At 33.7% G+C, this 27883-nt stretch overlaps 4 protein-coding genes across 5 annotated transcripts; all 4 read left to right on the forward strand.

Moving 5' to 3' along the window:
* Positions 1–448: 448 nt before the first annotated feature.
* Positions 449–6043, forward strand: LOC108908740 (ephrin type-A receptor 4a-like). Of its 2 annotated transcripts, XM_018712866.1 has the most exons (9): positions 449–491; positions 547–585; positions 3600–4054; positions 4136–4227; positions 4280–4354; positions 4422–4669; positions 4792–4995; positions 5389–5588; positions 5669–6043. In XM_018712866.1, the coding sequence occupies exons 2-9, from the start codon at positions 556–558 to the stop codon at positions 5835–5837; spliced, it is 1473 nt and encodes a 490-aa protein (XP_018568382.1). In that variant the 5' UTR covers positions 449–491; positions 547–555; the 3' UTR covers positions 5838–6043. The 2 variants fall into 2 exon arrangements, with proteins under 2 accessions (XP_018568382.1, XP_018568383.1); XM_018712867.1 differs by lacking the exons at positions 449–491; positions 547–585 and adding an exon at positions 3326–3490.
* Positions 6044–7309: 1266 nt separating this feature from the next.
* On the forward strand, positions 7310–12754 carry LOC111691738 (serine/threonine-protein kinase 4-like). The gene is made up of 7 exons (XM_023454995.1): positions 7310–7484; positions 7856–8115; positions 8196–8287; positions 8606–8689; positions 8812–9041; positions 9127–9327; positions 12554–12754. Exons 1-7 carry the CDS (start codon positions 7455–7457, stop codon positions 12752–12754), a joined length of 1098 nt encoding a protein of 365 aa, XP_023310763.1. The 5' UTR covers positions 7310–7454.
* A 543-nt stretch (positions 12755–13297) lies between these two features.
* LOC108908747 (ephrin type-A receptor 8-like) lies at positions 13298–18303 on the forward strand. The gene is made up of 8 exons (XM_023454998.1): positions 13298–13472; positions 13844–14103; positions 14186–14277; positions 14653–14736; positions 14858–15087; positions 15173–15373; positions 17618–17814; positions 18026–18303. The coding sequence occupies exons 1-8, from the start codon at positions 13443–13445 to the stop codon at positions 18165–18167; spliced, it is 1236 nt and encodes a 411-aa protein (XP_023310766.1). The 5' UTR covers positions 13298–13442; the 3' UTR covers positions 18168–18303.
* A 1322-nt stretch (positions 18304–19625) lies between these two features.
* LOC108908719 (tyrosine-protein kinase SRK3-like) lies at positions 19626–23582 on the forward strand. Its single transcript, XM_018712844.1, has 6 exons — positions 19626–19706; positions 19900–20059; positions 21895–22124; positions 22211–22411; positions 23136–23335; positions 23407–23582. The coding sequence occupies exons 1-6, from the start codon at positions 19704–19706 to the stop codon at positions 23543–23545; spliced, it is 933 nt and encodes a 310-aa protein (XP_018568360.1). The 5' UTR covers positions 19626–19703; the 3' UTR covers positions 23546–23582.
* The last annotated feature ends 4301 nt before the right edge of the window (positions 23583–27883 follow it).

The following is a 27883-nucleotide window of genomic DNA, read 5'->3' on the forward strand; positions in this document are numbered from 1 at the left end:
CATAAACATGACACTACCCCCGGGGTTTACACAGACGAGCCGGCGAAGCAAGAAGAGCGCCAGAAGAAAGGGCCCTAGCCGGCGGGGCCCAGCCAGGACAAAAGGAGGTCCCACAAAGCGCCTACACCGGCCGCATTTGCGGTCGGGGTAGACGACGGATGGGGCCCACCTACGAAGGCTGTCCAGGCCTACACGAGATGAGGCAGGATAAAGAGGGATAATCCCCCTCGATCCCAAATCATTGAGGCCAATTTCTAGCCATAGAATAATGGCGCGCATGCGATGTACAACTCATTTTACTAGCACTTGTCAAGTTATTTGACGCTACCTTTGTTTACGACATTTAGTAACCTTTTTTCTGTGAAGTACTCATCGCTCTGCTTTTGTTTTGTGCACAGTATATTGATTAGTATACTGTGGTTTTGTGCTCCATAGTAAATTTGTCAGCGAATTCGGTTGGTTGATTCTTCAGCTTCACATAGATCAAATTTGTAAGGTTTTTGTATAAGTGCTGTGGTTTTTACCGCTATTTTCTTTATTTTTAAGATCTAAAATATGGCAGGCAAACGTAGAAGCAGACACGGGGTAAGTGTTTAAGGTTAAAATTTAATTCTAAGCTGGAATTTGGAAATGTAGTCGTATCAATTTTTTGATTTGTTAATAGTTAAAAGAATTCGTTTGAATGTTTAAATTTATTATTGGTAAAATGTATACAATACGTTAGTTTTACGTTTGACTTAGCAATTTGTACAGTTTAAACGTCCTTTGCGAAATCAGGGCCGGCTCGAGGGGTAGGAAAACATAATTTGTTAATATTGACAGAAAACAAATTACATATTGTATATGTTTTACTACAAAAAGCATAATTTTTATATATTTTGAAATAAATTAAAACATTTTGGTATAGTTTACTGATAAATATGACCATTAGACATACGTGATAAGAGGGACCCTTTAATTGTTGACATAAACTATAATTTTAGGGTAAGTTCTAAGAAAGAGACAATTTGTTGCTTAAACATTTATAAAAGGGTAAAAAAGTGAATAAGTGTTAATAATAACAATGATAAATGCTTCAGAACGTAATGTCAAAATTTGTGGGCAAGCATCAGCCATCACTATGATTTATCTGATAGCACAGCTTAAAAAACAGTGATATGACATAAAAAGAAACTGATGGACATTTCTGACTCATTTGAACGGTAATATTTTACTTTTCTTATTAGTATGAACATTAACATACGTCAGTGATTTTCGAAATTAACATTTTTTCGAGAACGCTTTAATATGTTATTTTACCTTATCATAGATGTTTTATTGCAATTAGATTACATTTTTTTATAATTGTAATTTCAATGGTTACTTGTACTGATAAGATATGAACATATTTAAGTTCAAATCAAATTATACAAATTCATTATAATTTCGCTTGAAAAATTTAAGGGGTTTCTAATAGATATTCAAGTTTTTTTTTTAATAAATCATATAGACATAAGCTTCAAATATTTTTATTTCATTTAAATCATATCAAAAACATTTTGAATAATACTAAAATAGTATAACAAATACAAACTTCTTGAAAAATGCGAGATATTATGGAAGACTTTTTCTTTTTGAAAATTCAACAATTTTTACCTCCTCGACGAAGAATTTTAGAAAAAAAATGTATGGTTTACCCCGTTTGGTTTTGCAGTCTATACTCGTATCCCAAAAAAATTTGTTGATTCATAAGGATATTGTGATTATCTTTCCTAAAAAATTAATAACAATGATACCACCGGTTTTACGATGCTTCAGAAAACTAAACGTCGATATATCCTGCAACTGCAGAAGAACGCCAACCTCCATGTTTTTTAAATGTTAGTAAATCACTTCTAGAGTAGGTAGTAGGGTTGCAAAACTACGGCGGAAGCAATATCCTGTGTATGTATTAGGTTCAAGCAGTTTAAAAAAAGTGACTACTTGGAATTTTGCTAAATACATTTTTTCCGATCGGTAGCACTGAACAGACGATTATGAGGAGTGTGGGTAGGTCTAAGGGAAACATATTTGTTGTATATTGTAAGTAGATTCAATTCAACTGTTTTGTTTGTGACTGTAAACGTTCTTGTAATATTATTTTTTGTTTGTAGGACTGTAACAATCAATATGTCTTCTATTATCTATGTAGTCAAGTTCTCATATTCAACAACTCATTTCGACAACAAGCTCCGTATAGTCCCATAATAAGAGAAATCTATAATGCAATGCAAATAAAAAAAAAACATAAGTAATTCAACTTAGTTTACTTTGATCATTAGCTATTCCGAATCATGTGCTACCTTAAAAAATTTAATACATTGTTCTTGAGTCAAACTTTTAGACTTTAGGCAGGTAATTTGCAGAATTTTGTTTAAAAAATGCTCGAACTTTATGAAAATTAACAAAATTAATATTTTCCTCGACTTTAATGTGCTTTGCAACATTGAAAATTTGAACCATAGTGTACCTGCATTTACAATCTTTGATTTTTCTAATAGATAAGCGATTAGTACATTTTCTGTTATGTTTTTGCTTTTCCAGTAACTGAACAATTCATAATACTTTTCGTACCGTTGTCTCTACCTTTGTAGGTAACAAATTCAGAGAAATATTGCTATTTCCATCTTGCTGCAAGTCCGGTGGAGTATTCGTAAATTCTTCGTCAATGTCTGAGTTGCCATTCATTTTATGATTTATTTTCACATATGCTAGGCGAAAAAATCATTAATGATGATAAAACTATAAGATATCGTTGATAAATATCCAATAATAAAATAATGTGTCAAATTTAAATACAAAGAAAATATTTTTTGTCAGCTGCTTTTTGTATGCAAGATTTTTCCTTTCTTTAGATTAGACGCCTCATATTACATAAATTTGATATAAACGCCACTGGTACAATATTCGATAGCCCTCACAGCCACAAATACAGTTTGTTTCTTACATTAAAAATAATCAGGATTTCCTCATTTTTGCTTCAACTAATCTACTTTCTCCCAAACTATTGGTTTATTAACCTACGCTACCTTGGAACTACTCGTCATAAACGTAAAACAAAGAACGTTTTTAGCATTATTATTGACTAATTTCGCTATTCATCTCATTTATTTCAGTAAATGACAGCTGCTGCAATCTGCAAATTAATTGAAACTAATTTTTTAACCAATTCCCCTAGAATTATTAGTCTTTATGGTAACTTGTCCCTGGTGCCTACAGATTAGTAGGTGGTTTTTGTCAGTAGTTACAAAGTACTATTGTGGGCCAGTAGGCATTGAGTAACATTAACATTTCAGATATAATGTAATTTATAGGTTATATTGTATCCTCGCTCAAAACATGTCGGAAGATCATAAAAAATAACTACATTCATACAATCTTAGGTACTGATGAGAACTAGTGAGCTCGAGACCGATCTGCGTCTATAGTCATTCTACTATGCTGCAACGATTTTAGCTGTTTTCTAGATATTGTCGGTGTCGTTCCACGCTGGGCGAAGCTTTAGTTCGCATAGTTGGTTCCCACAATATAATTAATTTAAGAAACTTACATTGCAATGTTTCATAAATTTTTTCTCTTAGAAGAGTCGTTTTTTCTTCAACCGCTGGAAGAGGGGATCTCAAGCTACTGAGAGAGCTGACAACAGCATTATGGTTTCTGCAAGTACCGCTAGCGAAGACACATTAACAAACAGCAGCAGCTCTTGGATAACGATGAACACCCTACCCAGTTTTGACAGCGACGAACATTCTTCTACTCCTACCCGTACCAGTCCCGTTGAAAATTCAGTAGAAGATGAAAACATTTTGCCTGCGGATCCGCCAAAATCTCTGATAAGTGAGGAAGAAGCTGGAGAAACTGAAATGTTGGAAGTGAATGTTATGCCTAACGAATCAATGTGCACACAGGATTCGATGATGTTCTTCGATATAGTTGAGAAATCCGCACAGCTGCTGAAATCTGGCAGTGCCGGTCAGCTTGTATCGATACTTGGAAGGACCGTCTCCCTCTTTGAAAACAGAGATGCTGAGGAAATGTAAGCAAACCGATAAACGGAAGATCTATATTTCTTCTCTGTTTATATGAAGTAACTACATTAATCATTTTCTGTTTTTAGAGATGCACTGTGCGGAATTATGGACATACTCTTGGAAAATCTGGAAGAAAGCGGTGTAGAATATTTACGTTATTTGAAAACGCACCTAAACGGTGAGAAAATCTATTTGCATGCGCACAACAATACTAAAACTTGTAATTGCAGACGTGACACTACCCAAGGCGGTAAGAAAATTCTACGTTGAGAAAGACATGATACAATGCCATTACGTTCTGCTAGGTAAGTGTCAGTTCAACTCGTTATTAGTCAATAGCCGAGACTATTCACAACAAACCTGCTGTTTTAGGAAATGGCGGGTTCGGTGAAGTGACGAAAGGACACCTAAGTAAACCGGGGGCACCGATCGTAAGTGTCGCAGTAAAACAAGCAAAAAGCGAGCGATTTAACGGTATGTTCCTGGAAGAGGCTAGCGTAATGGCTCAGCTTGATCACGACGTTATTTTGAAACTTCTGGCAGTCACCCACGACAGGGGGATAGTGCAGCTCGCCGTAGAGTTCATGGAGAGCGGGGATCTAGTGGACGCTATAATTATGGTAACAAATCTTTTCTTCGCACGATATTATTCAATGGCGTGGATATGGGAGATGTTTAACGTTTAACTATTTAACTATTCTCGGGAAAGGTATTAATTCTAACACAATTTTTTTTTTGTTAGGAACGCATCCGTCTGAGTACCTCCGACTTGCTCGTGATAATACACGACGTGGCGTCTGGGATGGAATACCTATCCAATAAACAGTACATACATAGAGACCTTAAATGTGCGAACGTGTTTATTAACTCTAAGAAGGAATGTAAAATTGGCGACTTTGGACTGTGCAAGTACGTGGGAGACACTGGGGGAGTCTACCAAGACACGGTAGGTACAACTTTTTATTACCGGGTTTCTTTTTAAAAAATGTAAACCGATAAAGTCGGAAACTAAAATGACAATATAACGAACACGTTTACCATCCTGGCACATCGTACTAGGTGTGAAGACAATCTGTCGTTGTCGTCTCTTAAAGATGTTGCCATTTATCAGTACAGCTGTGGCTAACCTCCATTCCCTTCGGAAGCGTTCGGAACGTGATGGAATTCTGCTTAAATTTAAACTGTGTAGTGACAATAGTATAGTTCAGCTAAACTAGGTTAATGTCAGAGATTGTAGACACTGAAATTCACAAATTAGACATACACTGCTGTAGAAAATTACTTTTTAAATATTTTTTTTTACAAATTTTCGAAGTTGATGTTTTTTCTTATTTTGCAGAAACTGAGATTAAACAGCACACATGTCGCCCCTGAAGCGAAAGCCACGAATCAATTTACCACCAAAAGTGACGTGTGGGCTATGGGCATACTGGTTTGGGAGTTGTATTCGGTAAGAAAAGCGTATTCGAATACCAGGAACATTTTGAAATGCTTGTATGCGACAGAACAGATGTGGAGGGTGTTCCTTTTTCGCGGCCAGTAAGCAATAAAATCCAACGTTTATACTTTTAGTTTTTGTACTTATAAAGCGACTAATTCTATTATGTTGCCTTTTTCAGTTTGCTGCAGGTGCAAGATTGTCCTACCGAGTTACACAACTATTTGGTGAGGGAAGTTTTACATAACGATCCGACGCAACGGCCAAGTTTTGAAAATATAAAGGAAAAGATTATTGAAGTGATCAAAAAGAATCATAACTACGTGGCTTGGCCACAATTAAAAATGTAACAAGTTTTTCAGTTGTTGTCTATAAATGAATTTAAGTTTAGTTTGTGTTCACTTTTTGCAAATAAATGAATATGTGTTCTGATATCTTATTATTTGACAAATTTAAGTTTTGCTCTGTAGAAATATTGTTTATTTGTATTGCCTTATCGTAGTATAATAATTTTCTCTTGTGAACTAGTGAATCTCCACAGAAAAGTTTATAAAGACACGGCAGAGTGAATATAATATTTGCATGAAAATACAATAAACCAAAGTTGTTGCAACCTAAACATCTTCACATCATTAATTTTATTATGCAATATATTCCTCAAACTCCAAAATAAATACAATATTTAAGGTCATATACAAAGACGGAAATTTAAGGTTATGTTCATTTTTAGGTTGTACGAATTTGACGTTTGAGCCGGTCTCAAGTGACGTCATGCGGAGATCGCCTGACGTAAATACCATACCATTTTGTATATATGTCATGAATTAGTATCATCACCATGCTTTCAACTTTTTTGTAGTGGGAGACAGATTTTGAAACGTACGTCAATAGTGATTAAATTTTGACTAATATTAAAATGCCGGGATTGTCAACTTTCACTGATCAAAGGAATTCTTTCGTAAATTTTCTCAGAACCGCTTACAAAGTGCAGGGCTGCGACATCTACAGTATTAATTTGAAATCATGACTGAAAACAGCGCTATCTCTCGGTTGCTTGCTTTTGTCACTGAAAAAGAAATATTCATTCAATTTTTTTTCTTTAACGAATTACAAGTTTTACTTTAGATTCTACTTTTGTTGTATTTCACTTATGCCTGAATAACACAACATTAATTTGCGTATAAACATTGAATATATTTCTATTCAAGCTTACATTTACAAAAACAATAAAATTTTATATCAAGCATAGTTATTTGCAGTAGAAAATGCAGTTGTTAAAAAAAAAAGTGAACTGTTCAATTATCAGATGAAATAGTAGTAGAGATTTGATTTTTATTAATTTGGAAATTTTTATAATTATTAGAAAAATGGTTTTAATGGCTATCATAATGCTTACATAAAGTTACCTACCTCAGTTTTATATAAGTTGGTCATATTTTTAGATAAACTACGATTTTCAAGTGTCTCCTTCAGAAGAGCGCCAGAAGAAAGGGCCCTAGCCGGCGGGGCCCAGCCAGGACAAAAGGAGGTCCCACAAAGCGCCTACACCGGCCGCATTTGCGGTCGAGGTAGACGACGGATGGGGCCCACCTACGAAGGCTGTCCAGGCCTACACGAGATGAGGCAGGATAAAGAGGGATAATCCCCCTCGATTCCAAATCATTGAGGCCAATTTCTAGCCATGGAATAATGGCGCGAAGTGTCTCCTATTGAATGGAAGATTAACCATCTAACTTTTTCTTATCTATATGGTTATATTTTACGGGAATCACAGAACACAACGCTTACGTTTCAGATATTTATTTCAGTTGTATTTGTCATCGGTGTCGGTAGTGTTGCATTTACGACAAAATTTGCTTTATAAAAAGTTGTTTAACGAAAACGAATCTTATGCGTATACTTGTACTTAAATCAACACCTTACATTAAAATAGTTACCTTTTCTTTTTATCGAGTTAGATTTGGAAAATGCCGTCCAAAAATAAGAAAAATTTTTCGGTAAGTAATCGTTTGTCAATATGTTAAGTGACTATTTTTATAACCTGTAATATCTTACGGGAACTATAACGTTTGAGATTTAAAGAATACACGTACATCTTGTTGTGTCGTTTTAATAGAAATGTCCGTTACTGAAATCTGCTAGAAAACATAAACCATACTTAGCCTCAACTCAACATATGGTTCTGCAATAACGAAAGAAATGAAATTTTAACGGTATCTTTTGTATACATCTTACATAAATTGCAAAATCACTAAATTTTGTTGTATATTCTGTACACTAAATGGAGGATATCGGAGATAAATCCAATTTTATTAGAACAATTGCTTGTAGCGTAAACATTTCTCATCGAAAGGTGTTTTTTTTATAGAGAAAGGGTAACAAAAATTATAAACGATGGAGGAGTAACGCAAATAATGTCGCTGTCGACATCAAAGAAGAGACTATGCTTGTCGAAGCACAACAAAATAATAAACAGACCAATAAGAAGTTGAAAAAACGGCCTCTCAAGAAAAATTGTCTTTCCGTCATAGAACAGACTGCTAATAGACTTAAAGAAGATGATGGAGCCCGATTACTTAATATTTTGGAAAAACTATTTGCTGTTGTTGGTGCCGAGCCTAAAAAAAGGTATACTTAACGTGGATATCAGTTTGATTGACGGTGTAGTTTGTCATTTTTTTTTTCTTAATGTTTTGTATTTTTTTCAGGGTTGTTGGACTGGAATTGATAAGTGCTTTACTCTCCAATGTTGACGAATACGATAAAGAAGAGATTGGTAGTCTAAAAGTCAAGTTAAATTGTAAGTATTTTTCTTATGATGGAAGAACTAGCATTATTTTTCAAAATTTCGAAGAATATCAAGGAAAAGAATTGTTATATAAATAGCTTTATTTTTTTAATCATATAACAGACTTGCTTCATAAACTATGCATTAATTTTAAACTTTCCGATAGCATTTAACTCGCTGAAATGAATTTTTCAGTCGTTTAAGGTAATATTTCACGTAAAGCGTTATTTTTACTACCAAAAACTTGGTTTATTAAGTTTTTTTTAATTATTTCTGCCGCCATTTTGATATGTTTAATATACCGTTAATGATAGTTACATTATGTTCCAGCTGTGTTTCTCCCAAAGGAACTGAAAAGACTGATAGTCGATCCCAAGGATTTAAGAGAAGTTTACAATGTATACTCGCTTATACGTAGGTATCTTTCAATCCCAAAATATGTAAATCAACACACTTAGCAAAAAAAATAATAATTTCACGTTTCTCTATACGCTTCGACCTACAACGGCGATCACAAAACTAATGTTCTGTTACAGTGTTTGGAGTTTTACAAGGGAGGACATATTTAAACAAAGATGGGTGCAAAATCGATGTACAAATCAGAGAGGGCCACGGTAGAGGCGACGATGCGAATATCGTACAAGAGGCGAAGCTTCTCTCGCAGTTGTGCCACCAGAACATCATAAAGATACTGGGTTTCGTTAAGGAAGGTCCGAAATTCGCCACGGAATACATGAAATTGGGCGAACTTAGTAGCGCTTTACAGGTACGCTAATTAATAATGTTATTCTTTGAAGCTGGATGTGTAAAAAAATATTTTTTGATGATTTCTAAATGCTCGTATTTTCTAGAAATACGATTTTACCAGCAAGAAACTACTCGGGTTACTGAAGGGCGTAACATCGGCCATGGTGTATATCTCCGAAAGACAGTACGTGCTCAGGAACTTGAGCAGTGAAAATATTCTTCTCGATTCTGGCGGTAATTGTAAAATCGGCAATTTGCGTTACTGTCAGTATGTCAGGGATACCAATGGGATTTACACTGATGAGGTAAGAAAAATGGATATGATGAAAAAAAATCGAATACGGTATTGAGGCAGATATAGAAACTGTTTTGCCCAAAGCACTTGTAAGTGTAGCGCCATCTGTTGGTTTTATGGTTCATTCTATTTATTATTTTCAATATCCGATTGTGTTTTTATTTTCCATTTTTTTATTTCTATTTCTCAGTTACATTTTATTTGTTTTTTATGTAAATGATTGAAATTGTTATTTGTCGAGTCACCATTTTGGGTTAAATGAGAACAATCGTTCGCGGTACTGGGACAGTCTAGTAACTTTACACAGCAAAAGCTCTTGCTGCCTCTAAAGGCTCGAGTGCTAATAATCTGTTGAACCGATAAGCTTAACACCGATTTTATCAACTGACGTAGCGTATCATTTTCAAAGAGGTGTCCTGAACTTGTATAATTATTTTTTAGTCACGGAGGTAGAACATTCGAGTCGTTTGTATTTGAAGTCATCTGTTTTGTTGTACAGAAAAATCCCAAATATTATGTAGAATAAGAATCCGAGTTTTCCTATTCCAAAAGACCATTGCTAAATTCATGGGAACAACAAATATACAAAAAGAACGAAAAATTACCCGTTTTTCGACATATTTTTCCTTGTAACATTAAAAGTAAGCCCTAAATCAAAAAAAGTCATTCCTTATTTTTTATTTATTTAACGATTTTCTATAAAGTTACAGCAACTGTGAATAAAAAAAGTTGAATTTTGCATTAATAATGGGCGAAAAATAGAAAATTGTATGTATATTTGGAGCAATATTTAAAATAAGTAAATATTTATAAATATTGAAACTTTGTGAACAAATAGTAAAACATGTCAATTCTACCCTAAAAATTTTGCAACAATCGATAGTGTGGTTTTCGATTGACAGGATTGTTAATTAAAAAAATTTCAAACAGTTTATCGCATGTCGTGGGTTTAAATGAAGGTTTAGAAAGGGCACATAATTTTTTAGAGATCCTTGTTGTCATAATAAACGATCAATACTAAAAATACCTATTTTTACACTTTCGTAACCATTTACAATTTTTTTTAACTTTTCAACATTTTACGCTATAAACAATTATTGCCCAGGGAATTTTCTATGCAATCGATAAGATCTTGCACACACAACAACTATGTCGTAACCCCTTGCTTTTTAGACATATACGACAGCATTCTACTGTGTAGATATAGAAGAAAATTTTGTTATACTTCAATGAATTAACAGAGAGATCATTGAAATAAGAAAATATATACATTTTTTAATTTAAACATTGAAAAGCGAATTTCATGGAATAATATAACTATTTTTTAAAAGCAAACGAAAGTGGCATAATTCTTTAAACTCAAAATTCATGCAAAAATTATTTGTTTTATTGATTTTTGATGACATATTCGTGTTCCTCTTATTTTGCTATATCAAATTAAAAAAACCCATGGGCTGCGCACCACAGTGCAGATGCTCAGTCATCCCCACTCCCATTCTACCGAGAAATTCCAGTGACCACGGTACCTTTCTTGGTTTTTCTTTCATTAAGTTTTTATCTGCCAAAAATGCACTAAACGGATGTTGAAAGTATTTGTAATTAGCTATAAAAACATTTTTTTTCTCGACTTCACGATTATGTAAGCTATTATTAACTTTACACTTCTATATATCAGATTCTACACGGTAGAATGCTGTTGTATTTGGTTAAAAACCTTTGTGCCTTTTCTAAACCTTCATTTAAACCCACGCCACAGTGGGAAATATTGGAAAAACATTCGAGCCACGCGTCAAAACTAATCAAATAGTACTGATTTTTTTATTCTTTCCGAAGTTACCTGTACTATAAAGTTCCGTCCGGTGAGGTAATTGGAATATGTGCCTAGAATTTTTCAAAATGGCCGAGTAATCTCTAGCCTCAAACTCGATCAAACAAAGTTTGACATATTCGGTATCTAAAAATGAAAAAAAAAGGAAAATTATGTACTAAAGGCTGCCAAACAAAAAAAATCCTTTGTTGAAGAAATTATATTCTGCGGATTTTTAACTTAATTATTTTGGATTTGAGGTTAGGTTTTCAGGTTTCCTGGTCAGCCTCCTATGAATTTAAGTTAAAGTTATGCAAAAATATTTGTTGCACACTCAAAAGTACCATTTTTATGGATTTATACTCGCAGGTTCAGAAAAAATTTAGTATGTACGTTTTAGGTTAAGATTCATGAATTTGAGGTTATGTTTTTTGGTCTAGATTCATGATTTAGGAACATGTTTAAGATTTTTTTTTGTTTGGCAGCCTTTAGTAAATAATTTTCCTTTTTTTTTTCATTTTTAGATACCGAATATGTCAAACTTCTATCAATTCAACTTCAAAAAACTCTAGGCATGTATTCTAATTACCTCATCGGAACTTTACAGTACAGGTAATTTTGGAAAGAATAAAAAAAAATCAGTACTATTTGATTAGTTTTGACGCGTTGCTCGAATTTTTTCCAATATTTCCCATTGTACCACGGTACGATAAACTTTTTAAAATGTTCTTAATTAACAATCCTGTCAAGCGAAAACCAATATAATCGATCATTGCAAAATTTTTAGGGTAGAATTGACATATGTTTTACTGTTTGATCACAAAGTTTCATCAATATTTATAAATATTTACTTTTTACTAATTTCAAAAATTGCTCCAAGTATACATACGATTTTCTACTATTTTTCGCCCATTGTTAATGCAAAGTTCAACTTTTTGATTCGCAGTTGTCGTAACTTTATAGAAAATCTTAAAATAAACAAAAAATAAAGAATGACTTCTTTGGTTTAGGGCTTACTTTCAATGTTACAGGGAAAAATATGTCGAAAAACGGGTCATTCTTTGTTCTTTTTGTATGTTTGTTGTTCCCCTGAATTTGGCAATGGTTTTTTTGAAATGGGTATACTCAGATTTTTGTTCTACATAATATTTGGGATTTTTCTGTACAACAAAATAAATGACTTCAAACAACAAATGGTAATTAAAATGAGTTATTTTTAACAATAGAACCGAACCAAATAAGATTTTTCAAAAGCTTTTTGTGCGTTTAAAATTTAAACTTGTAAAAATTGCAAATGTCTATCGTATACCCGACACTTTTCTATAAATAAGCGATAAAATGCCGACTAAATTTTTTTATAGTGCTTTAAACTTATGAGCAAAAAACATAATCGCCTCTGACGCAAAGGATTAATTTGATTTTACTCTAGGATGACGATTTGATTAGCGATCTCTCGGCACCGGAGGTAAAACAAGAGAATCGATTTTCGGCAAAGTCTGACACATGGGATATGGCTCTGTTGGCGTGCGAAGTTTTCAATGTCAACCCGCAAAAATCACCGTTCGCGAGCATACTTTCTGGATTAATGATTCTGGCCTATATGAAGGCATTTATTTCCGATGATATGTAAGTTTTCAATCTTTTATTAATTTTTTTAATAACCGTAGTTACAACACCGTTAAGCAGAAGGTTTATAGTAGGATCTTTATTTTTTATCAGACCCCTAAACTAAGATTCAGTGCCTTGAAAGACATTCTGCAAAGGGNACCACACATAAACATGACACTACCCCCGGGGTTTACACAGACGAGCCGGCGAAGCAAGAAGAGCGCCAGAAGAAAGGGCCCTAGCCGGCGGGGCCCAGCCAGGACAAAAGGAGGTCCCACAAAGCGCCTACACCGGCCGCATTTGCGGTCGGGGTAGACGACGGATGGGGCCCACCTACGAAGGCTGTCCAGGCCTACACGAGATGAGGCAGGATAAAGAGGGATAATCCCCCTCGATTCCAAATCATTGAGGCCAATTTCTAGCCATGGAATAATGGCGCGAAGTGTCTCCTATTGAATGGAAGATTAACCATCTAACTTTTTCTTATCTATATGGTTATATTTTACGGGAATCACAGAACACAACGCTTACGTTTCAGATATTTATTTCAGTTGTATTTGTCATCGGTGTCGGTAGTGTTGCATTTACGACAAAATTTGCTTTATAAAAAGTTGTTTAACGAAAACGAATCTTATGCGTATACTTGTACTTAAATCAACACCTTACATTAAAATAGTTACCTTTTCTTTTTATCGAGTTAGATTTGGAAAATGCCGTCCAAAAATAAGAAAAATTTTTCGGTAAGTAATCGTTTGTCAATATGTTAAGTGACTATTTTTATAACCTGTAATATCTTACGGGAACTATAACGTTTGAGATTTAAAGAATACACGTACATCTTGTTGTGTCGTTTTAATAGAAATGTCCGTTACTGAAATCTGCTAGAAAACATAAACCATACTTAGCCTCAACTCAACATATGGTTCTGCAATAACGAAAGAAATGAAATTTTAACGGTATCTTTTGTATACATCTTACATAAATTGCAAAATCACTAAATTTTGTTGTATATTCTGTACACTAAATGGAGGATATCGGAGATAAATCCAATTTTATTAGAACAATTGCTTGTAGCGTAAACATTTCTCATCGAAAGGTGTTTTTTTTATAGAGAAAGGGTAACAAAAATTATAAACGATGGAGGAGTAACGCAAATAATGTCGCTGTCGACATCAAAGAAGAGACTATGCTTGTCGAAGCACAACAAAATAATAAACAGACCAATAAGAAGTTGAAAAAACGGCCTCTCAAGAAAAATTGTCTTTCCGTCATAGAACAGACTGCTAATAGACTTAAAGAAGATGATGGAGCCCGATTACTTAATATTTTGGAAAAACTATTTGCTGTTGTTGGTGGCGAACCTAAAAAAAGGTATACCTATGTGGAAATCAGTTTGCTTGACGGTGTAGTTTGTCATTTTTTTTCCTTAATGTTGTGTATTTTTTTTTTTCAGGGTTGTTGGACTGGAATTGATAAGTGCTTTACTTTCCAATGTTGACGAATACGATAAAGAAGAGATTGGTAGTCTAAACGTCAAGTTAAATTGTAAGTATTTTTCTTATGATGGCAATGTACGCGATTTTCTAAATGTTTCAAGTTAGTTATTTTTTTTCAAAAATTGTCAGAACTAGCATTATTTTTCAAATTTTCGAAGAATATCAAGGAAAAGAATTGTTATATAAATAGCTTTATTTTTTTATCAATATAACGGACTTGCTTCATAAACTATGCATTAATTTTAAACTTTCCGTTAGCATTTAACTCGCTGAAATTAATTTTTCAGTCGTTTAAGGCAATATTTCGCGAAAAGCGTTATTTTTATTACCAAAAACTTGTTTATTAAGTTTTTTTTTTAATTGTTCCTGCTTCCATTTTGATATTTTTAATATACCGTTAACGATAGTTACATTATTGTTCCAGCTGTGTTTCTCCCAAAGGAACTGAAAAGACTGATAGTCGATCCCAAGGATTTAAGAGAAGTCTATAATGTGTACTCGCTTATACGTAGGTATCTTTCAAACTCAAAATATGTAAATCAACACACTTAGAAAAAAAATTACAATTTCACGTTTCTCTACAAGCTTCGACCTACAACGGCGATCACGAAACTAATGTTCTGTTACAGTGTTTGGAGTTTTACAAGGGAGGACATATTTAAACAAAGATGGGCGCAAAATCGATGTACAAATCAGAGAGGGCCACGGTAGAGGCGACGATGCGAATATCGTACAAGAGGCGAAGCTTCTCTCGCAGTTGTGCCACCAGAACATCATAAAGATACTGGGTTTCGTTAAGGAAGGTCCGAAATTCGCCACGGAATACATGAAATTAGGCGAACTTAGTAGCGCTTTACAGGTACGCTAATTAATAATGTTATTCTTTGAAGCTGGATGTGTAAAAAAATATTTTTTGATGATTTCTAAATGTTCGTATTTTCTAGAAATACGATTTTACCAGCAAGAAACTACTCGGGTTACTGAAGGGCGTAACATCGGCCATGGTGTATATCTCCGAAAGACAGTACGTGCTCAGGAACTTGAGCAGTGAAAATATTCTTCTCGATTCTGGCGGTAATTGTAAAATCGGCAATTTGCGTTACTGTCAGTATGTCAGGGATACCAATGGGATTTACACTGATGAGGTAAGAAAAATGGATATGACGAAAAAAAATCGAATACGGTATTGAGGCAGATATAGAAACTGTTTTGCCCAAAGCACTTGTAAGTGTAGCGCCATCTGTTGGTTTTATGGTTCATTCTATTTATTATTTTCAATATCCGATTGTGTTTTTATTTTCCATTTTTTTATTTCTATTTCTCAGTTACATTTTATTTGTTTTTTATGTAAATGATTAAAATTGTTATTTGTCGAGTCACCATTTTGGGTTAAATGAGAACAGTCGTTCGCGGTACTGGGACGGTCTAGTAACTTTACACAGCAAAAGCTCTTGCTGCCTCTAAAGGCTCGAAAGCGGCATAATTCTTTAAACTCAAAATTCGTGCAAAAATTATTTATTTTATTGATTTTTGATGACATATTCGTGTTCCTCTTATTTTGCTATATCAAATTAAAAAAACCCATGGGCTGCGCACCACAGTGCAGATGCTCAGTCATCCCCACTCCCATTCTACCGAGAAATTCCAGTGACCACGGTACCTTTCTTGGTTTTTCTTTCATTAAGTTTTTATCTGCCAAAAATGCACTAAACGGATGTTGAAAGTATTTGTAATTAGCTATAAAAACATTTTTTTTCTCGACTTCACGATTATGTAAGGCTATTATTAACTTTACACTTATATATATCAGAATCTACACGGTAGAATGCTGTTGTATTTGGTTAAAAACCTTTGTGCCTTTTCTAAACCTTCATTTAAACCCACGCCACAGTGGGAAATATTGGAAAAACATTCGAGCCACGCGTCAAAACTAATCAAATAGTACTGATTTTTTTATTCTTTCCGAAGTTACCTGTACTATAAAGTTCCGTCCGGTGAGGTAATTGGAATATGTGCCTAGAATTTTTCAAAATGGCCGAGTAATCTCTAGCCTCAAACTCGATCAAACAAAGTTTGACATATTCGGTATCTAAAAATGAAAAAAAAAGGAAAATTATGTACTAAAGGCTGCCAAACAAAAAAAATCCTTTGTTGAAGAAATTATATTGTTTCTGCGGATTTTTAACTTAATTATTTTGGATTTGAGGTTAGGTTTTCAGGTTTCCTGGTCAGCCTCCTATGAATTTGAGTTAAAGTTATGCAAAAATATTTGTTGCACACTCAAAAGTACCATTTTTATGGATTTATACTCGCAGGTTCAGAAAAAATTTAGTATGTACGTTTTAGGTTAAGATTCATGAATTTGAGGTTATGTTTTTTGGTCTAGATTCATGATTTAGGAACATGTTTAATGTTTATGATTTTTTTTTTGTTTGGCAGCCTTTAGTAAATAATTTTCCTTTTTTTTTTTCATTTTTAGATACCGAATATCAATTCTTCAACTTCTATCAATTCAACTTCAAAAAATTCTAGGCATATATTCCAATTACCTCACCGGAACTTTACAGTACAGGTAATTTCGGAAAGAATAAAAAAAAATCAGTACTATTTGATTAGTTTTGACGCGTTGCTCGAATTTTTTCCAATATTTCCCATTGTACCACGGTACGATAAACTTTTTAAAATGTTCTTAATTAACAATCCTGTCAAGCGAAAACCAATATAATCGATCATTGCAAAATTTTTAGGGTAGAATTGACATATGTTTTACTGTTTGATCACAAAGTTTCATCAATATTTATAAATATTTACTTTTTACTAATTTCAAAAATTGCTCCAAGTATACATACGATTTTCTACTATTTTTCGCCCATTGTTAATGCAAAGTTCAACTTTTTGATTCGCAGTTGTCGTAACTTTATAGAAAATCTTAAAATAAACAAAAAATAAAGAATGACTTCTTTGGTTTAGGGCTTACTTTCAATGTTACAGGGAAAAATATGTCGAAAAACGGGTCATTCTTTGTTCTTTTTGTATGTTTGTTGTTCCCCTGAATTTGGCAATGGTTTTTTTGAAATGGGTATACTCAGATTTTTGTTCTACATAATATTTGGGATTTTTCTGTACAACAAAATAAATGACTTCAAACAACAAATGGTAATTAAAATGAGTTATTTTTAACAATAGAACCGAACCAAATAAGATTTTTCAAAAGCTTTTTGTGCGTTTAAAATTTAAACTTGTAAAAATTGCAAATGTCTATCGTATACCCGACACTTTTCTATAAATAAGCGATAAAATGCCGACTAAATTTTTTTATAGTGCTTTAAACTTATGAGCAAAAAACATAATCGCCTCTGACGCAAAGGATTAATTTGATTTTACTCTAGGATGACGATTTGATTAGCGATCTCTCGGCACCGGAGGTAAAACAAGAGAATCGATTTTCGGCAAAGTCTGACACATGGGATATGGCTCTGTTGGCGTGCGAAGTTTTCAATGTCAACCCGCAAAAATCACCGTTCGCGAGCATACTTTCTGGATTAATGATTCTGGCCTATATGAAGGCATTTATTTCCGATGATATGTAAGTTTTCAATCTTTTATTAATTTTTTTAATAACCGTAGTTACAACACCGTTAAGCAGAAGGTTTATAGTAGGATCTTTATTTTTTATCAGACCCCTAAACTAAGATTCAGTGCCTTGAAAGACATTCTGCAAAGGGTGTATGTGCAAGAACGAGCACTTAAAAGATGGCTTACGTGTTAAAACATGTAGATTATTTTTTTTGTTTTAGGCTTTCTGTACCTTCCAAATGTCCAAGTCCCCTGTGGCATTACTTCAGAACGAGGCTTCTCGATGAAGATCCGAATGAACGTCCAACGTTTCCCGAAATTATGGAAGAGTTACAGAAATACGACAACTGGAAATTCGATTAGGATGTTATCATATTTTTTTTATTAAGTTTAAACCGTATTATGTTTGTTTAGTTAAGTTCACATCTATATATGTTCCTTATTAAATATCCAAGCAGCACAGTGTATAGTTATTTGAATATAAAACTTTTTTAAATCATTTGATTTCTGATTTGCGTAAAGAAATGTTTGTATTTGGACCCACTGGTATACGCTAGCGCAAAAATCGGCCCTACGTCGAATTTTATGGCCTAAATTTGTGTGTTTGTAGATGTCGAGTGTCATATTGTTTATAACAAAAGAAAAATAATAATTTTTTTCTTTTGTTGTAAACAATGTGACGCTCGACCTCTACAAATACACATATCTAGGCTTTTAATCTACGTATTTTTTACTTAATTTTAAGCCCATCAAATTCGACGTAGACCCGATTTTTGAAACAGGCATGTGTTTGGTCTAATTCGCCCAGATTAAAAACCATATGCAAATGGCTTTGTTATTTTGTTTTTGGTACGTTTCCTTATTATTGGTTGTTTAATAATAGAAATAATTTGCAGCTTATATAATATAAGAGAGACCCCTCCCCTCGAGCCGGCGAAGCAAGAAGAGCGCCAGAAGAAAGGGCCCAGCCAGGACAAAAGAAGGTCCCACAAAGCGCCTACACCGGCCGAATTTGCGGTCGGGGTAGACGACGGATGGGGCCCACCTACGAAGGCTCCAGGCCTACACGAGATGAGGCAGGATAAAGAGGGATAATCCCCCTCGATCCCAAATCATTGAGGCCAATTTCTAGCCTTGGAATAAAAAAAAAAGTCGTGGTTTGTTTCATATCATGGTTTTCAGCACAAAACATAAACTGTTTTAGCACTGCTACAGAACAAATAATTAAATACCTATCTTTCTGTAATTGCATGATGAAAAAAGGTCTTTGCAGGACTTTATACTCAATGTTTTTCGCTAGAAGAAAATGACGTCATCAGTACATCATATCGTGGCTCACTAAACATTTTTGTGTCCCATTCAGAGGAAGAGTGAATTTGCAAGAATAAATTCCAGTACTTGAAGTGCTGTTTGGATCATTTACCCATGATATGAATATTAACATCTATTTTGTGATTGACATGGTAAATAAACGATATTTGTTTTAACATTTAAGGTTATGTCTTCCAAAAACTAATAGTGTTGTTAGATGACGTCACAAAAAGTGTAAATGTAGTTTTTGGTAACACTTCAGATATTTGTGATTGTTATGATAATGGAAATTAAAATTTTGTTGCTTATTTTTGTAAAATTTAACGATAAAGGTTAATTGACGATTTTGGTGACCTTTATCGACATCTTTTGGCTACGCTACAAAGCTCAACCCTTACTTGAGCTTTGAGCCCCGTGTTCATTCTTTTCCTAGAGGTCTGTGGTTCAGTTCTTACATCTTGTTAAATATATCGATAATATCGAAGATCCGAAGATATTTTACCAATCACGCAATTTGATAGTGGACTTTCAGTGTTCTTTTTAGCAGGTTCTGAGTTTTGATGGTATTATAATTCCCATTTTTCAGCAATGGTAAGCTTTTTTCTGCGTTATTAAGTATACATATATGCATCTGTTTTAAGCTTTTAAATTCGCACAAAAATTTCCCGTTCTCCTTGAGCAAATTTACAAATGTATAAAGCTGAGACATTTTCATTATTGATAACAGTGTTCGAATAATGAATTGGAGAATTTGCTAGTCCCGTAAATTAATGAAATATTTTAGGCTGATTCTGAGAGACGAAGCCCAACCCCCTCAACTTCTGAAATAAAAACGTCGAATGAAGACGACAAAAGCTTTCAACCCCCGTCAAACGACAAAAAAGAGCCGACGACCATCGCCAAGGACCCCAAAGAAGACTGTACTGATGTGCTTGCATTTTTGGGTAAAGTATCTTCTGGTTCTCCAATTCGCCGCAATAATTTAAATTAAGCTTTTTTCCATACACTTCGACACAGTAGTTATTTTTTATTCTAGCTTGAAGCTTTTCGCAACCGAGTATCAAACGAGTGTTTTTTAAAACTGTTGAAAAATTAGTCAAAAATTCCCTATTTAATTCTTTATTTACAGCTTTAAATTTAAACATTTTTAAAGAACATTTCATTAGTTGTCAACTAATTGTAAAAGCTGCCCCTTTGAAAACTGCCACAAAAATGTGTCTTGTGTCTTGCTATTAGGAATTTTAATGACAATCCTGCGAGCCCATGATTAAATACAGGGTGGTCCCGAGGTAATGGGCCAAAATTCATGGGTAGATATACCCGAAGCAAAAATATTGCGATTTAGCCGAACTTACCTTAGTCCAAAAATTGATAGTTAAAAAGATACAGAGTGTTAAATATAAAATATTATTTTAGTTTATTTCCATTTATTTCTTAATAAATGCAAATATCTACACAAAATTTTGGAGTTTGGGGTTCCTTGGATAAAGGAATTGAAATTTGTTCACAATTTGGTTATAGTTCATAGAGGGCGCCATCTGCCGTAGATTGAATGTGTTGGAAACGACATAACTTTTTTGTACTTTAAGGTATCAAATTCTTATATTTCAACTTTTTTTACACAAAAGAGGTAGACTTTATTAAAGTAGCTGTCGTGTACCGTTTCCGAGATATTTGGCTTTGAAACTTCCAATGCTAATAATTAAAATAATTTAGAAATGTCGGTAATGAACAGTAAAATAGTAAACATTAGTAAAAAATATGCCTTTTTGACAATAATTGCTCAAAATGTCCACCTCTAACTTCAATACATTTATCAACACGTTTATTAAAAGATTGTCTTATTTTAAAGTATAAATCCTTAATGCGAAATGACTTTGCTGCATTTAAAACCTGCTGCTAAAGTTCTTCTCAAGTGTTTATAGTTTCTCCATACACAACTGATTTCATGTAACTCCAAAAACAAAAATCTCAGCATTCTATCTCACATATCTATCTCTATCTATCTCTTGTATACGAGTATACAATTTAAATTGTAACCTAAGATGTAATTTTAATTAGAGACGAATAATAATTAATAGAAATAGCATACAAATGACAGCAATAAGACAAGTGGAAGACGTCAATTATTTGATTTTTGTCCAAATCCTACTTAAGAAACTTTACCGCTAAATTAATAATACCTGTAGGTACTTAATTGTAATTTAATACAACAGCATTGGAAGTTTCATAGCCAAATATCTCGAAAACGGTGCGAGATAGCTACTTTAATAGAGTATACCTTTTTTGTGTAAAAAAAGTTGAAAAATATGAATTTGTTACCAAAGATGACATAAGTACAAAAAAGTTATGTCGTTTTTAACACATTCAATTCACTGCAGCTAGCGCCCTCTATGAACTCTAACCAAAATGTGAACAGATTTCAATTCCTCTACTCAAGGAACTCCAATCTCCAAAATTTTGTGAGGATATTTGCATTTGTTAAAGAACAAATTAAAAAAAAACTGAAACAATATTTTACAATTAACACCCCGTATCTCTTTAACTATCAACTTTTGGACTAAGGTAAGATCGGCTAAATCACAATATTTTTGTTTGGGGAATCTACCCATGAATTTTGGGCCATTACCTCGCGATCACCCTGTATATCGTGATTAGAGATATGTCGTCATCAGGGACTTTTTGTATAAATGTTCCGATCTCTACTTTTGTCAAAATCTTAATCTTCTTTCAGTAATTTTTAATCAATTTATTTTACGAAAAAAAAAATCATTTGCAGGTTTTGGGAAATTCAGCGGCGGAGCATATTACAACAAATACGGACACAAAGTCGAAGCAGAAATCCGAGAGAGCTGTGGTAGCGACGACGATTTGAAAATTATACAAGAAGCCAAACTCCTCTCTCAGTTGGATCATGAAAATATCATAAAGATACTGGCCTTCGATAAAACGGGGCCGAGATTCGCTATGGAGAGTACGACGCTGGGTAATATAAATTTGGCTCTGGAGGTACGTTAGCGTTAAAATTTCGTATTACGATCTATTTCTTTGTGACTATTTTTGTTCCGAGATGTAAAAAAAAACGCATTTTCTAGACGTATAATTTTACCAGCAAGAGTATACTCAGCTTGCTGAAATGCGTGACTTCCGCCATGGTGTATATCTCGCAAAGACAATACGTACTCAGGAATTTAAGGAGCGAAAATATCTATCTCAGCTCACCCAGCAACTGCAAGATCGGCAACTTTCGTTATTGTCAGTATGTGGGGGACACCGATGGAATTTACGTAGATCAGGTAACGAAAATGGGTATATTAACTTTTTTTTTGCACTAGAAAACCACTGTTTATGATAATAAAAAGTCCTTTGGCCCATATTACAATCGTGCTAACCCCGAGCCTGAACTATGACATGCATTGTTGTCAAATCTCTTTTAACTCAGAAATTTAACGATGAGGATGCACAAACACGTCAATCCAAAAAACTAATAATCCATGCAGAAACACCTTGTAGACCGTTAACATTGGCTAGATCATTGACATTGAGGCTCTCGAATTAAATACACGTTCAAAAATTGTAACAAACTTTTGCTATGGTTTGTTACATTTTAAAATTATAACCATTATGTCATGCTTTCATTTAGATGAAAAATAAGAATATGTGTCAATTATGAGAGTATGAAACCTGTAATATAATCTTTAAACTGATTTATTTCTGTATGTCAACAAGAGGTGGCGAACCATGGTCCGTCGGTAATACAAGGCACTTAGCGGCCTATATTATGCGTTGTTCTAGGGTCGAGAAGCAGGTTGTGTTCTCAGTCGCACTAAATGACGTCACAACGCGTTCTTGATCACATGACAAAATGTGTTAGTTTACACACTTGTTTTATAAGCTTCTCGGTTAAATAATATTTATGTGTTGTGTCTTTTTTCTCGATACTTTAAACTTACGAGAGAAAATATAATTGACTTGCGTCTAAATCTGATGCTTTGGTATATATATTTTTTTTAATTCTAGGACGGCGCTTTGGTTTGGGAGTACTCGGCGCCCGAGGTGAAGAAAGAAAAACGATTTTCGACAAAATCGGACGTGTGGGACTTGGCCCTGTTGGGATGCGAACTGTACAATGTGGACCCCGAAATAGCGTCGAGGTTTGCCATGCCCCCTGGATCTACCCGACGACTCTTTCTGGACAGGTTTATGTTCGAGGTTGATATGTGAGTTTTTTTTAATAACTTATGAAAAGAACGTATTGGTCCATATTTCGTTTATATATTTATTATTTTAGGCCTCCTCTACCTCTGAAGTGCCCCTTTCCGTTGTGGTATTATCTCGAAAATATTACGGATCATGATCCCAATGAGCGTCCGCCGTTTCCGGAAATCTTGCAGGAATTACGGGAGTACGACGATTGGCAAATCAGTTAGGATGTTCCCACATTTTTATATTTAAGCGTAAATATTGTGTTTGTCTAGTTTAGATTTTGTAACGTTAATAACCATTTCAGTTTCTATTAAATGACTTCAGCAGTACAATGTCTTTGTTATTCCGATATTTTTTTGCTTTAATGTTTTTTAAATTCAACACTTGATGTCTAACAGTGATAAAAAAAATATGAACCTCTATAAAAATAACAAACATTAACGAAATGTTTTTGATTGCCTGTGAACAAAAGTTTAAGGGTGAAGTGGTCCGTTCAAATCAGAAAGTATTCATTTGGTATCAGTACTTTAAAGAGTATTTTCTATCTTGTTTTAAAGGAATTCTAATGCAAACTAAAGAAAAAAAATTCTAAGAAATCTTATCAGGTGAAGTTAAACAATGATCTCAGATACCAGAAATCTACAGACAAGATTCCTAACTGTCTTATTGTCTTTGCAGCCGAGTATTTGTTATTTGCCAGTAAGTATGCTAATAAATTTGCAGATTGTAGATGACGATAGCAAAACATGGATTTTTTTGTATAAATTACTTCCAAGCGATTTAAATTTACCGCCCCATTTATTTGTGTATGTCAACAAGAGATGGCGACACGTGGTACGTCGGTAAGATTGTTTACGCTATTCGAGGAAAACGAATAAGGCTAATAACTTCAACCGGTTATGATAAATTTGCAAAATAGAATTACATATAAAATTATGATTCATAACTTCAGATATTAGCAATTATCCTTTCATAAATTAAAAAATTAGTTCAAAAGATACCGTCTGCAAAAAAAATTTTCAAATAGTATGGATGTAATTAATTGTATTTTAGATATTGTAGGAACTCGTTTTCAACTGTTTTATGTTTTTACTTTAATAATCCGGGCGAATTAGACCAAACACATGCCTGTTTCAAAACCGGTTTCAGCGGGCCTAACTCGAATTTTATGGGCTTAAAATTAAGTAAAAAATTCACAGAATAAAAGCCTAAATTTGTATATTTGTAGAGGTCGATCGTCAGATTGTTTATAACAAACTTTTTTCAGTGTTTCGCTTATATCTCCGAAAATAAGCCTCTAATCGACATGAGGTATACTTATCGATTTTGATCCTGAGAAAATTTACTATAAGGATAGGCTTTTGCAAAAGCTCACAAATTCTTTTTTACATTGCAAAATTAGCGGTGAAGGAAAAAATGTGCACAAACGAATTTGCCTGAAATTGGATGAAACTACAGGAAAAGGTAACTGGTGGGGGGCTCAACAAATACCCGCAATCCGGACCCCCGATTTCAAAATGGCGGCCTACCTACTGCAAGTCGAAAATGCGAGCGCGTATATCTTCTGTCCAAGTCAACATATTGAAATTCGGTAAAAAAAAGATAGAAAGGTAATTGTCTCGCGTTTACCCAAATTTCCGATTTTTAAGTTGAAAAATACAAAAATTTATTAACAAAAACCAAAAAAAAAACGGTAATTAGGGTCCTTATCTCGGCAATTTTTTAATATACAGATTTCAAACCAATTACATCAAATAGTGCTTAAAAAACATGAATTTAATAAAAAAAAAGTGTCTCGATCCGTCCAATAGGAGCAGAGAAATGTTTTTTTCTTAAAAAGAGAAATAATTGACTTTTGTTTTTAAATACATAAAAAGACCTTACTTTTCAAAATATCGAAAGCATAATGAAACAGCAAAAGAAAACGTGTAGTCAATAAAAATTTATTTTTCGGTGTCTGACGACGACTTTCACAGATTTTGCTTACACAATTCGAAAGAGCGGAAACAAATAAGCTGATTTAAAAAAAGCAACCCGGTAGCTGCTTTCTAAGTGCCACAATCCATTTGTTAAGAGTAAGAATTTTGAGAAGCCGACCGCAGCATGGGCACCATGACGTCACAGCGCTCCGCTCTCCTGGCTGCCGCTCAGCAGTGGCGGCTCGTGACATTGAGAATAGGCGAAGCATATTCATTGATTGGCAAAAATGGGAAATTCAATTTTCTACAAATTTTTTCCTATGAACTATAGCGAAATTTTGCTTTGTTTTCGAGCTACAAATAAAAAACTGAAAGGGGTGCATTTTCACCCCTATCTCCAATTTCCACCCTCTAATTTAATAGCACTCCACAGTTTTTTCATTTAAAATGACCATTTGACCGATTCATGTAATAAAATTGCTTCAATTTCTGCATCACTCGGTCCCCCAATGCCGTAGTTTAATCACACGTTGGCCGCTTCGTTGCCATGACAACCGCCGTAAACAACGCTACGTAGAGAAGCAGAATACAGAACTTGCGTGTACTACACGTTGTATGGTCCGAGGTTGATGTTCGTGCTCAACGAAGGCAATATTTTTTTAGAAGGCGTTCACCGCGCAACTATTCTGTTTATTTCTGCCTATTAAGCAAACAAACACAATACATAAGGCAATCTTCTATAAATAAATAAAGTATTAAATAGAAAAGCCAAAATACCGTTTAAAAAAAAAATTTCTCGGCTCCTATTGGTCGGATCGAGACGCTTTTTTTTAACTTAATTGTAAGGAAAACTGCAATATTCAATATTATTACAACGACTTTATTTTAGTTGACGAGTACACTTCGCTGGCTAGTTTAAATCTGATGTCTTAAAAACTTCCCTAAGCCTATATATCTCTATACATATCTATCAACACAATTTATCAAGGGCTTTGAGTGTTTATTTGTTTTCGTTGGCCCTACGGCGACGTTCCCTCGCCTGCGTTGCATGTCTGGGTGCTGACATAATTCATGTTTTTTTATGTAATTGGTTTGAAATCTATATATTAAAAAACCGCCGAGTTGCCGTTTTTTTTTTGGCTTTTTGTTAATAACTTTATTATTTTGCAACTTAAAAGTCTGAAATTTACGCAAACGAGAGATTTTACTTTTACGAGAGATAATTACCTTTTGATCTTTTTTTACCGAATTTCGATATCTTGACCTGAGCAGAAGACATACGCGCTTGCATTTTCGACTTTATAATTTTGCCATTTTGAAATTGGGGGACCGGATTGCGGGTATTTGTTGAGCACCCCAACAGTTTATCTTTTCCTGTAGTTCCATCTAATTTCAGTCAAGTTCGTTATTTCTATTTAATGCTGAAAATTTAGCAAATTTTTTTTCACCGCTAATTTTGCAATGTAAAAAAAATTTTGCGAGCTTTCACAAATGCCTACTCTTGTAGCAAATTTCGTCAAGAACAAAATCGATAAGTATACCTCATGTCGATTAGGCACTTATTTTCGGAGATATAAATTAAAAACTGAAATTATTTTTTTCTTTTATTATAAACAATATGACGATCGACCTCTACAAATACACAAATTTAGGCTTTTATTCAGTGTATTTTTTACTTAATTTTAAGCCCACAAAATTCGAGGTTGGCCCGATTTTTGAAAAAAACATTCAACAACATTCATGGTACATATAATTGTGTCAGGAAACACAATTTCAAAAAAAAGCTACTTCCAAAATCAAATATTTTCACAAATAAATAATATGTATAGAGAGTATCTCTGTATATTTTTTAAACTGTCAGAATTGAAAAATGCCAAAATCGACGGTTTTGCCGAATTTTTCACAATTTCTGAAATGTCAAAAACCAGTTGAGATGTCACAGGCTCGAATTTTTATGAAAGTTTAATGCAGACAACTAATCTCAGTATTTTGATTTATTTAAGAGATACCGGGTTATCTCCATTTTTGACCATTATTGAATTCTGTAAAATATCCTTTCAAATATTATATCGTAGTCCTTTGTTAACTTAAATGGAACACCTTATATTTTTTTTTACTTTGTCGTACGCAGATTGAAATTTCCTTTCAAGCCATATAATCATTGTTAGGGTTGCCGTTACTACTTTTAGAGATATTTGCAATTTTCTATTTTCTGGACAGTTATTCTCGTATTAAATCTGTTGTCAAATTGGCCAAGACCAGAAACACTTGAAAACAAAAACAATTGAAATAACATGACATTTGTCAAGTTGTTGTGAAATTATTGTTGTATCTAAATACTAGTTTTTGCTGAAAATATAAATAAAAATGCCTGGGGATCGTTTAAATTATACTATTATTATAACTATTATTTTAATTTGTTTGTTATGTATGGAAAATGTGACAAAATAATTTTAAGAATATGTAGAGAATCCGCTGCTTTTTTTTCTACAGTCAAAGCTAATGACAGGAAAAACTATTGACAGTTATAAACATTTCTTTTGTTTCTCTGCCATATCAATGCCTCCCTAGGATATTTTCATAAAAAATAAAGGAATTGCTAAAAATACCGTAAAATATGAGGACCTTATTAACAAAAACCAA

This window comes from Anoplophora glabripennis, unplaced genomic scaffold, assembly GCF_000390285.2.
Source record: "Anoplophora glabripennis isolate ALB-LARVAE unplaced genomic scaffold, Agla_2.0 scaffold446, whole genome shotgun sequence".
In the NCBI taxonomy this organism is placed as follows: Eukaryota; Metazoa; Arthropoda; class Insecta; order Coleoptera; family Cerambycidae; genus Anoplophora; species Anoplophora glabripennis.